Source organism: Xenopus tropicalis, chromosome 10, assembly GCF_000004195.4.
Source record: "Xenopus tropicalis strain Nigerian chromosome 10, UCB_Xtro_10.0, whole genome shotgun sequence".
NCBI lineage: Eukaryota > Metazoa > Chordata > Amphibia > Anura > Pipidae > Xenopus > Xenopus tropicalis.
In genome coordinates, this window is record NC_030686.2 from 10592669 (window position 1) to 10605586 (window position 12918).

General features: G+C 46.7%; 1 protein-coding gene and 1 long non-coding RNA gene across 2 annotated transcripts in view; both read right to left on the reverse strand.

Annotated features, from left to right (window-relative positions):
* Positions 1–168: 168 nt before the first annotated feature.
* On the reverse strand, positions 169–4011 carry LOC116408066. The gene is made up of 2 exons (XR_004220709.1): positions 3838–4011; positions 169–489 (listed from the first exon to the last, which is right to left on the reverse strand). It is a non-coding gene; the product is annotated as an uncharacterized LOC116408066 (long non-coding RNA).
* Positions 4012–9466: 5455 nt separating this feature from the next.
* The window catches only part of lasp1 (LIM and SH3 protein 1), a 36585-nt gene continuing 33133 nt past the window's right edge, over positions 9467–12918 (reverse strand). The window contains 2 exon segments of the mRNA NM_001008445.1: positions 9467–10511; positions 10591–10679. Of these exon segments, the coding sequence (NP_001008445.1) occupies positions 10338–10511; positions 10591–10679 (263 nt within the window). The 3' untranslated portion in view covers positions 9467–10337.

A 12918-nucleotide genomic window follows, 5' to 3' on the forward strand; every position in this document is an offset into this window, starting at 1 on the left:
AAATGTGAATTATTTGCTTATGAAGTCTATGGAAGATTGTCTTCCTGTAATTCTGAGCTTTCTGGATAAAAGATCCCATACCTTTGTTTGCTATAAATGATGTTGTCCTGATATAACAGATGATGGGGATTTAAGGACATATACAAATTGGAAGGTAACAAGCTGTCATGCAGACTGCTCTCTTAAATGACAACTCTTTTATTTGAAGTCAGGACTGACATCCTTAAAATAAGAAATCTGGCACTTGTTTTCATAGAATAAGTAAATTGCTGTCTACATGATTCTAATGCCTTTGCCAAGCCACAGCATGTAGAGAACAAATGTATCAGAAGTCTGGCGGCCATCTTGTTGTGCTCTCCTGATGCCCAACATCATACCGACATCTCCTGCTCTTCCATAGTTCAGAGATCATTCTTTTCTTTGGAAATACTGACCCCTTTTACATTCCAGGAGGTTTCATGTTTCAGACGATGCTCGATATCCATCTGGCTGAAAAAAAATAATAATAATAATGACTGTCTATGGCAGCCTCTCTGGCATTTGTCAGAATCTACAGATGGCCAGTTTGAAGGAAATGAACACATTGGTGCATTGCAGGGCTGCCGTGCATTCCTTCCCCCATAGTTTCAGAGGGAAATCTGCAGGTGGATAAAGTATGAGCTGGCCGGGCCGGTCCATCGTAGAGTGCCCCTAAATAGAAACAATGTGTCCTTTTGTTTGGAAACCATAAGACTGATGCACAGTGTTGGACTGGGGCGTCCCAGGCCACCAAGGCGGTGACCCCAAGGGCCATCCTTGCCATCTCAAGGGCCATCCTTGCTTTCTCAAGGGCCATCCTTGCCATCTCAAGGGCCATCCTTGCCATCTCAAGGGCCATCCTTGCCATCTCAAGGGCCATCCTTACCATCTCAAGGGCCATCCTTACCATCTCAAGGGCCATCCTTACCATCTCAAGGGCCATCCTAACCATCTCAAGGGCCATCCTTACCATCTCAAGGGCCCACGCTCCTGAGGTCCACCACACCTTGTCCCCCACCGGCACTGCGTAGTGAACCTCTTACCACCTTCCTCCTCATTAACCTACCACTACAATCGGATGAGGGAGGGCGTTCCTGGACTGTGGAGGATCTGCAGCGTCCTAGGTAAGTGGATCTGGGTCGTCAGGCTCCATGAGGGCCTGGGCCCACCCGTTTTTTCCTGCTGTCCCGGAGGCCCAGTCTGACCCTACTGATGCATGCACTCCTAGACATGCAGGGTTAATGGGGTTGCCAACTGACTGTTTTCAACCAAGACAGGCCGGCTATCATAAGGGCTGTCTGGGTTAAAACTGCCTGCCCGGTTTTCCCAATTTGGAAGACCAGACAGACTCTTCAAAATTGACTAGGCGATTGGCCGATCACCACATCATAGCCTCGCCCCCCATGACTTCACATCCATGTGACATCATGCCCCGCCCCCCACTACAGGTGGCAACCTTAATATATCACATTGTATGAACTGTGCCTTGTATAAGTTTATATTAATGATTAATAGTGCCTTTAAATGATGGCCTGTGGGTTCTGCCACGGTGCCTTTAACAGCTGCCTGACCCAACTCATTTTTGTAAATTTTGAAATTGTTATAATTGACCACTATTCATGGAGCCCCTTCATTCAGGTGGGGGGTGGGGGGGGGGGGGGCAAATGCTCTTCACTGCACCTCTGCCAGGGTTGGAGGAGTTTGGGAGAGCCTGATATTACTGTCAGGGCCAATGGCTGCCACAGGAGGTTGATGAAGACTATAGAGAAAGTGGTTCTGATAGGTTGTGTCTTATGTGTTACAGACAGGACAGGCAAGATAAGCAAGAGAGGTAGGGCTGGTAACACACAAGGTTGGCCCATGATAGCAGGTAGGACAGGCAATAAAGGCATAGCAAAAGGGTTAAACATAGACCAAGTCCAAGTCTTGCCCCAGGTCAGGGCAGGCAGAGTTCAGGAAAAGTCTAATATGAACAGCTTATTCAGGAGCCAGACAGAATGGCAGAACTTGAGCAACTGATCCAGGAATCATCTCTGGATGCTTCTCTGCTCTGCTTCATTGCTCAGTGAGACAGGGGTGATAGAAATACACAGAGAGGCATCAGAAAAGGCCCAGTAACTGCTGAGGTTTTGTTGGGCCCACACCGAACCAGAACAGCAGGGGCCAGTGGCGCTGTGCATGATATTAGCACTTTGCTGATAACATGAAAATAAAGGCAAAAACGTAACGTAAATTGCTCAGCAGCGTATTCCTGTGCCATGCCTGCCTATATTGGCACTCCGGGCATTTGCCTCAGCCTGTGAGTGTGACTTTCCCCCACTTATCAGTTCTGCCCTATCTCACTGTGCTATACCTTTAACAATACCTACATGCAGCACCCTATGGGAGCTGTTGGGTTCTCAGAACTGGGCCAGGAATTCTCATTGGCTTCTGGGAGCTGCCCCTGCCACTCCGTATCCCACAGAGACATATTCCATTCAGGTCACCAAACTTCCGCGTATCCCTGATATCATTCATCACTGACTTAAGCAGAGCAAGCAGTTTACTATAGCAGTGCAGAGTATCCCCGGCCCGCAGCCTCCAGCCCCTGAAGGGGGATGACACCTCTAAAAAAGGGTGCCTATTTCCACAACATTAGTGGGGGGAAGGGGGGGGGTTGGGGTGGAAGACCCTTTAATATCTTTTTATACCTAAAATAACCCTATTGACCTTCTTCTGCAGACTTATTACCCCCCACCCAGACCCACCCAACACCCAGAGAAGTACCACACTTGCCCTATTAGCTCCCTACAGCAAGATTCCCTGTAACAGTTGCTACTTTAATATACCCCATGCTTCCTTCTAAAGCCTCCAACTGCTACTATATTACATATACATACATACAATACACATACATACATATAATACATATATATATACAATACACATACATACACACAAACATATACATACATACATACAATAAACATATATATATATATATATATATATATAAAACAGTCCACACGACAGCACCACACTCCAAAATCTGCTGCTCTGCAGCTGCCCCTGTGCACGGGATATCATATAAATATCAAAATAAAACAGCCAGCACCAAGGGTCTTTGTATTTCAAAAAATCTCTTGTGTATTATAATTGCATGTACAACCGACGTTTCGGTCCCTTTTGAAAAAGGTCCCAAAAGGGACCGAAACGTCGGTTGTACATGCAATTATAATACACAAGAGATTTTTTGAAATACAAAGACCCTTGGTGCTGGCTGTTTTATTTTGATATATATATATATATATATATATATATATATAATACACATACATACATATAATACACATACATACATATAATACACATATATACAATACACATATATATACAATACACATATATATATATATATATATATATATATATATATATATATACAATACACATATATATACAATACATATATATATATATATATATATGCAATACACATACATACATACAAACATATACATACATACAATACATATATATATATATATATATATATATACAATACACACATATATATGCAATACACATACATACAAACATATACATACATACAATACAAACATATACATACATACAATACAAACATATATATATATATATATATATATACACAGACATACATATAGTCACATATACATACAAACATATACACATACATACAATACACATACATAGGGACCTAGTATCTCTCTATGGGGAGAGTGGGGCAGGGGCAGCAGTGCCTATGGGGGGGCCCTCAGTCCCATTTCTCTGCAGTTACAGAATGAAGACGAGACTCACCTGGGATGAAGGGTTAATGCCCCCCCGCGCCAGCCTCACAGTACGTAGATGATGTAGGAGAGCACAACCAGTCCTATGATGGCAAAGAACATCAGCAGGAAAATGTCCAACATGTTGAGGCCTTGGGATGCAGAGGGATGGATGGGCTCTGGGAGGGGGGGGGGGGTAGTGACTGAGGCAGCGAGGAGGAGGAGGAGGAGGGGAGGGAAGAAGCAGATGCTCACTCTGTCACTCTCCCTCAGTCCCTCCTCCTCCTCATACAGCTGCCACTCACTCCCCTAGCTTGTACTCACATACATACAGCTGCCACTCACTCCCCTAGCTTGTACTCACATACATACAGCTGCCACTCACTCCCCTAGCTTGTACTCACATACATACAGCTGCCCCTCACTCCCCTAGCTTGTACTCACATACATACAGCTGCCCCTCACTCACTCCCCTAGCTTGTACTCACATACATACAGCTGCCACTCACTCCCCTAGCTTGTACTCACATACATACAGCTGCCACTCACTCCCCTAGCTTGTACTCACTTACATACAGCTGCCCCTCACTCCCCTAGCTTGTACTCACATACATACAGCTGCCCCTCACTCCCCTAGCTTGTACTCACATACATACAGCTGCCCCTCACTCCCCTAGCTTGTACTCACATACATACAGCTGCCCCTCACTCACTCCCCTAGCTTGTACTCACATACATACAGCTGCCCCTCACTCCCCTAGCTTGTACTCACATACATACAGCTGCCCCTCACTCACTCCCCTAGCTTGTACTCACTTACATACAGCTGCCCCTCACTCCCCTAGCTTGTACTCACATACATACAGCTGCCCCTCACTCCCCTAACTTGTACTCACATACATACAGCTGCCCCTCACTCACTCCCCTAGCTTGTACTCACATACATACAGCTGCCACTCACTCACTACCCTAGCTTGTACTCACATACATACAGCTGCCACTCACTCACTCCCCTAGCTTGTACTCACATACATACAGCTGCCACTCACTCACTCCCCTAACTTGTACTCACATACATACAGCTGCCACTCACTCACTCCCCTAGCTTGTACTCACATACATACAGCTGCCCCTCACTCCCCTAGCTTGTACTCACATACATACAGCTGCCCCTCACTCCCCTAGCTTGTACTCACATACATACAGCTGCCCCTCACTCACTCCCCTAGCTTGTACTCACATACATACAGCTGCCCCTCACTCCCCTAGCTTGTACTCACATACATACAGCTGCCACTCACTCCCCTAGCTTGTACTCACATACATACAGCTGCCACTCACTCCCCTAGCTTGTACTCACATACATACAGCTGCCCCTCACTCCCCTAGCTTGTACTCACATACATACAGCTGCCCCTCACTCCCCTAGCTTGTACTCACATACATACAGCTGCCACTCACTCACTCCCCTAGCTTGTACTCACATACATACAGCTGCCACTCACTCCCCTAGCTTGTACTCACATACATACAGCTGCCACTCACTCCCCTAGCTTGTACTCACATACCATGGCATTTGGGATGGTTTTTCAGCCTATAGAATGGCCGTGTTCCCAACCTGTTTGTCCTCACTAACCACTTGCTGTGCACACAGGGAAGGGAAACAGTTGCACCCCCCCCCCCCTACAGAATGAGCCTAATGACACTCAAATAATTGGCCTGAGCACAATGAACTTATTCTCATCTCTGCTGCTACCCCCAGGGGCCCCCACCAGTCACCCCCTCACTCGCCTTATACTTTTGTGGGGGCGCAACGGGGTAAGAGAGGAGGTCCTCCAGCTTCATCTGGTGTCCCGCCGGCCCAGTCTCACCCTGTTAGTCATTATAATTACTGGGAAGTACCCAAGATCCTGGCACCCCCCATGTCAGACTGGAAACCCATAGACCCACTGGAGGAACCTCTATCTCCATCTCCATGGTATTTTTTACACTTTGTACACAGCATGAGCCCGATGATTTAAGCCAGTGATCCCCAACCAGTGCCCCAAGAACAACATGTTGTTCCCCAACCCCTTGGATGTTGCTCCCAGTGGCCCCAAAGCAGCTGCTTATTTTTGAATTCCTGACTTGGGGGCAAGTTTTGGTTGCATAAAAACCAGTAAAGCCAAACAGAGCCTTCTGTAGGCTGCCCGTCCCCATAGGGGCTATTAAGTAGCCAATCACAGCTCTTATTTGCACCCCCAGGAACCTTTTTCATGCTTATGTTGCTCCCCAACACTTTTCTATTTGAATGTGGCTCACAGGTTTAAAAGGTTGGGGACCCCTGACTTAAGAGAATATTAAGGTGCTTGTATACATAAATATATTTATTGAACTTTCACAATTAAATTAATTAAGGTGACCAAAGTATGGCAGGGGTGCAGGGCAGAACTACCTTACGGCAGACCCTGCCACTGCTGGAGGGCTGAGGGCGCTGGAGGCCCGGCTGTACCATGTTACACCACAGAAGGGGTTATTTCTTTTAGTCTGTTGTCTATTTTAGTCTATCGTCATGTAAATACAAGATGCTCCCACACCCTCACACCTACACGTAGGGAACATTAACATTCCGGGGACAGTTGCAGCTTCACTAATATCATAAAATGAAAGCGGAACACGGAATGTTTTATTAATAACAATGTACTTCCTATTGAAAGTATTATTTATATTGCAACCCACCCAAATAACATGCAGGGGGTGGGGCAAAAACAGCAGCTCTGGCCCTCCCCTGTCCAATTCCCACAATGCCTTGCAACTTCACAGTTCCGGTGCCTATTTGTGTCTGTAAGTTACCCTCCCATATAGACTGTAAGCTCTACGGGGCAGGGACCTCCATCCTCTTGTGTCTTTGACTCTTATTGCAACTGTATCTTGTATTTATTGTTATACTTTGTATTTATCTATTATTATCTTAATAACCCCGTTTGTATTAATGTATTCTACTGTACAGCGCTGCGTACATAAGTAGCACTTCATAAATAAAGATATACATACATACATACATACATGACAGTGCAAAGCACTGTGAGAATGGGGTAAGTTGGCCTGGGTCAGTGGCGGCCATTGGACTCACTGGGTTTTTTTGTCCCGGTGCCCTGCTGGCCCAATCTGACCTTGGTTGCTTGCTTGAAAAAAATGACCAGCAAATGCTACTTTCCTATTAGTTGCTATGGGTTACTGCACACAGGCAAACAGGGTGCTTTTATTTAATAACCCCAATAGCGTTTTACGAAATCCTGGGTTGATTCATTCTCTTTAAACACAGGCCCTACAGTTGGCATCACTGGCGTCTCAGCTCTAGCCCAGTATGCATACACCTGAAGGCGGCCATATAGGCAGATTTAAAGGGGCGGTTCACCTGTAGGTTCATTTTTAGCATGTTGTAGAATGGCCCAATCTAATCCCGCAGATCCGCGACGAGTAGAAACGAACAGCCGAATGAAACACGCTGACTGCACAGGTAAAAATTATATTTTTATTTTAAATTTGAGTAACCGAGTAAGCGTTTCTTGGTAGCGTATGATTGAGATTTTTTTCTTTTTTTTCCCGTTTTTTTTTTTTTTAACTGGCTGATTATAGGCCCAAGCAATTAATACAAAGGCTTTCCAGCTGGGGGAGGGAGAGTTTTTATAAAATAAACATAAAAAGGCAAAAGAAGAGCGCAGCAGCAGCAGCAGGGGGGGAGCGCGACTGATAGGTTGTGGGGGTTGGGGGCGCCCCAAAGACGGTAATGTTAGTTTTCTCCCCTTTCCTGGTGAGGACAAAGTGCATTGATTGAGGAAACATGAAATGTTTGGTCCGGTCAGTTTGGGGCACAACCCCATTCACATACAGAGGATCTCCTTGGTCCTAGGGAACTCTGCCCCTCCCTGTGATTAAGGGGTACAGTACGGGGTACAGGGGGGGGTTCTGCTGCTCCGGTAAGGAATGTATTCAATCTCTGAAAGTATCTTTAATTGTGCTTTGTGACTGTGACGCAGTATATATATATAGTGCCAATCACTTGTGCTTGCTCTGCGGCCCATTACTGGTATCTCAGCCCCCCCCCCCCCCCCACCCGTTTGTACTTGTCAACCCCCCCCCATTCCAGTGTCTGGGCCACTAGTAACCGCCGCTTCCCTCCAGCTATTCCACGCTACAACTCCCAGCAGGCACCGACTGCTGCTTTTGTAGATAATACTGGGAGTAGTAGTTCAGCCTCAACTGGGGGACAGATCTGAGCTACAGAGGGACAAATGGCACTTCCGCTCAGTATAAGCCCCGAGGACAAGAACCTGCCTTATGGATTTCTCCTGCCTATTGTTATCATCATTATGAACCTGCTGAACAATGGGGCTCATTTATAAACACTGGGCAAATTTGCACCTGGGCAGTAACCCATAGCAACCAATCAGTGAATAGCTTTTTTTTTTTTCAGGGCATTGTAAGTAGAACCATGAAAGTTAACATCTGATTGGTTGCCATGGGTTACTGCCCAGGTGCCCAAGTACTTTGTGTTAATGCTGAGAAGCAGCGGGCACGTGCCAAGCAAATGGCCACAACATATACAGACGTGCCACACCGGCATATAAGGAAATGGATTTTAAAACAAAGGCGGGATTGTCTTTAAAACTGAAGCCCTATTTACTAATAAAGCTACGCAGAAACAGCACCTTCGGATAACAACATGGCTGCCCCAGGTATGGGGAGTATTTATTAACATTGGAGACAAACACCCCCGGTGATGTTGCCTGTAGCAACCAATCAGCAATTAGAAAACAAAAGCAAAGATCTGATTGGTTGCTATGGGCAAAATTGCCGGTGATGTTTTTCTCCAGTGCTAATAAATACGTCTTTTATATTCTCCAAGCTTTGCCCTTATAGCATATATAACCTGAAGGAAATGAATGTAGGATCTCCTTAGGGAATGAGTAGTGCCCTTTTCCTATATTACAGCAATGCTGTGCAAGGCAGCAGGAGGTTGTTTGTATGAGCTCTAATGATTCTGCCAATGTTAGTTTAGGAGCCGGGGTGAGATTGGCAAAGAGAGAGACTGCTAGAACTCGTACGCATAAGGCATCTGCAACTGTAGCGATGTACAAGAGCTGTCTGCACCGCGGCATAAGCCAATGGCTCTTGTACATAGCAACTAGCACTTGAGCTGCCTAAACGCTAGGCAATGCATTGGCACAGTTAGGCAAATGGCGCAGCCACCAATCATACCCAGGATTTGCTGGGCAACGGATGTTACCATAGGGGGGCTGAAGGGCCCCCCCAGGAGCTTGCCATGTCGGACATGGAGGGATGCTAGGATCAGAATGTCACGGATGGGGGGGGTGCAGAGCGAAGGGAACAGGCAACACATTTATAAAACTACTGACATCGCCCCCCTCCCTCCCAAACTGGTAAACAAAAACAAACATTTGTTTCACCCCCCACCCCCCCAACCCTCACTGTTGTTCAGGAATGTAACAAAAAAAATGGGAGAGAAAATATATATATATAAAATATACCGAGGGGAAAATTCTCCAATGTAAAAATATTAGAATTAAATCTGTTTTTCTTATGCTGATTACTAATTAACTACTCTACCTACCTACCTATATATAGTTGCTTTTTTTTCTGTTTTTCTTTCTTTTTGTGGTCTTTATGTTTCGATGTTAATGTCATTGAATGGCACGTGCCGTGGCAGGGGCGTACTCTATCTATGAGGCGGGACAGGGGGCGACGCGGCCCCCACCGGTATATAAACTGCTCGTTGGCAGATTCAAATCATAATCAAATTGATTAAAACCGTTAATCGCTTGTGGTTCCTTTAGCCACTGATTTCTACTGATGGATGGCGGCCGATACCATCCTGCTTCTATTACGCTCATGTTTGACGGTGCTGGGGAATGTGGCCCTCGGGGCAGGACCGAGTTCCGTCACGCTAACAAGATCCACGCTCGCTCACAGCAAGGTCATCACAGCTTTTGTGAATAGTAAAAATCCTAAACTTCTCGTGGTAAATAGAACAAAGTGTCATTTACCCAGATTGAGGGGGGGGGGGGGGGGAGGAAAAACGAGAATAAAAATATGCAGAAAGTCGTTTTGGATGACCAGAGCGGGCAGCGATGCCTTCCAACTGGAAGGATGCTGATGCTTTCGTCTGAAAAGATTATCAGGTTCCCTTTGCCTCCACTTTATGATCTACTTTATATATATAATATATTAGGGATATATTATATATATATATTCAGTGCAAAGCGCATAGGGAGAAATGTCAATTGGACATTACAGGAGTGGGGGGAAACGGCTGTGGGAACGGAAATATTTCCCAACTCGATCCCTTCGGAAAATAGATTGAAGCGGAGAGGTAATTAGCCGCCCTACAGCCAATGGGGCCGCAGAGAGGATGAGAAGATTGCCGAGATACAGAGAACGGAGCCCGTCCTTCCCAAAATACGCAGGAGAGGGCTGCACTGGAATGCTTCATGATTCTGGGAGAGAAGGAGATGAGGCGGGCCCTCCGGGTCACATGGCTTCCACATAGTTGGCGGGAAGCATGCCTGTGTCCCCCGTGCGTTCCACGGTTCCGTACATCCAGCCGTCGTCGATCTGCTGAACGTTTATGATGGTGTCGCCATCTTGGAAGGACACCTCGTCCTCGTCGGCTGCGTTGTAGTCGTACACAGCTCTGTATCGCTTCTGGTGGGGGAGAAAAGGCTCGGTGAGTAAGGGATTGGGCGGGGGGATGGAGCAATCATGGGGTGAAGGCCACACTCACCCCTCCTGCTGGGGCGCTGCGTTGGGACGACACGGGAGCGGCGGGTTCCTGGTAGCCATACTTTGGCTGCGGCTGATGCTGCGGATAGGCTAAAGGACAACAGAGAGTTAGATCAAACCTACTGTCCTATAACTGTGGGAATAACCTGATGTATATACAGCTGTCTGATTGGAGGCCCTTGATAAAGTCTTAAAGAACTATGAATATATTTGTAATCTCCTGCCTGATTGGCGGATGCATATTCATAGCCAAATTGTCTGCTTTGAAGGGTTGGTTCACCTTTATGTTAACATTTAGTATGTTATAGAACTTCCTATTCCTAGCAACTTTGCAATTGGTCTTCATTATTTATTCCTTATAGTTTTATAATGTAATTATTTGTGTTTCTCTTCTACATATTTCAAATGGGGGTCACTGACCCTGACAGCCAGCTATTGCTCCGTGACGCTACTATTTTATTATTGGTACTTTTTATTCCTTATCTTTCTTCTCAGTTCCGCTCCTATTCATATTCCAGTCTCTCATTCAAACCACTGCCTGGTTGCCAAGGTAAACAAGGCCCTAGCAACCAGAATTCCAAACTGGAGAGCTGCAGAAAAAAAAGCTAAATAACCACAAATAATAAAAAAAAAAAGAAGACCAATTGCAAATTCTCAGAATATCAATGTCTATGCCAAACTAAAGGTTAATTTATAAAGGTGAATATGAAAGGTTATATGAAAAGTATAACTGGATCACTTCTCTTTCTATTGGGAATGTTCCATGTCTGAAAGCCTTGCTGATTTTTAAAAGTAAAGTGCAGATAAATAAGGCACACGTAGCAGAATATCCTTGGCATGGAAACAAACCTGCTTTTAAAAAGGCATAGAGTCTCTTCAATAATTAAGGCAGAAGAAAATGGACAAGGCAGAATATAAACTGCTACTAAATAGGAAAAACAAGGCCACTCCCAGGTAAAAACTAAAATACACAGATGAAATCTATCAGGCCCGGACTGGCAATCTGTGGGTTCTGGCAAATGCCAGTCACTATTTATTGGGCTGGGGGGGCTGTTTGTGCCTCTGGGTACTGGGAATGCCAGGGGGGCTGTAAGGTTCCACAGACACTCACTATTTATTGGGCTGGGGGGGCTGTTTGTGCCTCTGGGTACTGGGAATGCCAGGGGGGCTGTAAGGTGCCACAGACAGTCACTATTTATTGGGCTGGGGGGCTGTTTGTGCCTCTGGGTACTGGGAATGCCAGGGGGGCTGTAAGGTGCCACAGACAGTCACTATTTATTGGGCTGGGGGGGCTGTTTGTGCCTCTGGGTACTGGGAATGCCAGGGGGGCTGTAAGGTGCCACAGTCAGTCACTATTTATTGGGCTGGGGGGCTGTTTGTGCCTCTGGGTACTTGGAATGCCAGGGGGGCTGTAAGGTGCCATAGACAGTCACTATTTATTGGGCTGGGGGGGCTGTTTGTGCCTCTGGGTACTGGGAATGCCAGGGGGGCTGTAAGGTGCCATAGACAGTCACTATTTATTGGGCTGGGGGGCTGTTTGTGCCTCTGGGTACTGGGAATGCCAGGGGGGCTGTAAGGTGCCACAGACAGTCACTATTTATTGGGCTGGGGGGCTGTTTGTGCCTCTGGGTACTGGGAATGCCAGGGGGGCTGTAAGGTGCCACAGACAGTCACTATTTATTGGGCTGGGGGGCTGTTTGTGCCTCTGGGTACTGGGAATGCCAGGGGGGCTGTAAGGTGCCACAGACAGTCACTATTTATTGGGCTGGGGGGGGGCTGTTTGTGCCTCTGGGTACTGGGAATGCCAGGGGGCTGTAAGGTGCCACAGACAGTCACTATTTATTGGGCTGGGGGGCTGTTTGTGCCTCTGGGTACTGGGAATGCCAGGGGGGCTGTAAGGTGCCACAGACAGTCACTATTTATTGGGCTGGGGGGGGGGGGCTGTTTGTGCCTCTGGGTACTGGGAATGCCAGGGAGGCTGTAAGGTGCCACAGACAGTCACTATTTATTGGGCTGGGGGGCTGTTTGTGCCTCTGGGTACTGGGAATGCCAGGGGGGCTGTAAGGTGCCACAGACAGTCACTATTTATTGGGCTGGGGGGGCTGTTTGGGCCTCTGTGTAATTAAAATGCCAGGGCCTATTTTGAATCCCAGTCCGGGCCTGGAATCCATAAATAAGATTCGGGAACAAGTCCCCTGCAAAGAGACAGGAGCCGGGGGACATCCCAGCCAGCTGCATGTCTTTGTTTCTATGGCAACCTGATGACCAGCATACATCTGGCCCTGAATAATTACATTAAAAAGAGACTCGAACCTCAGGGCAGAAATTG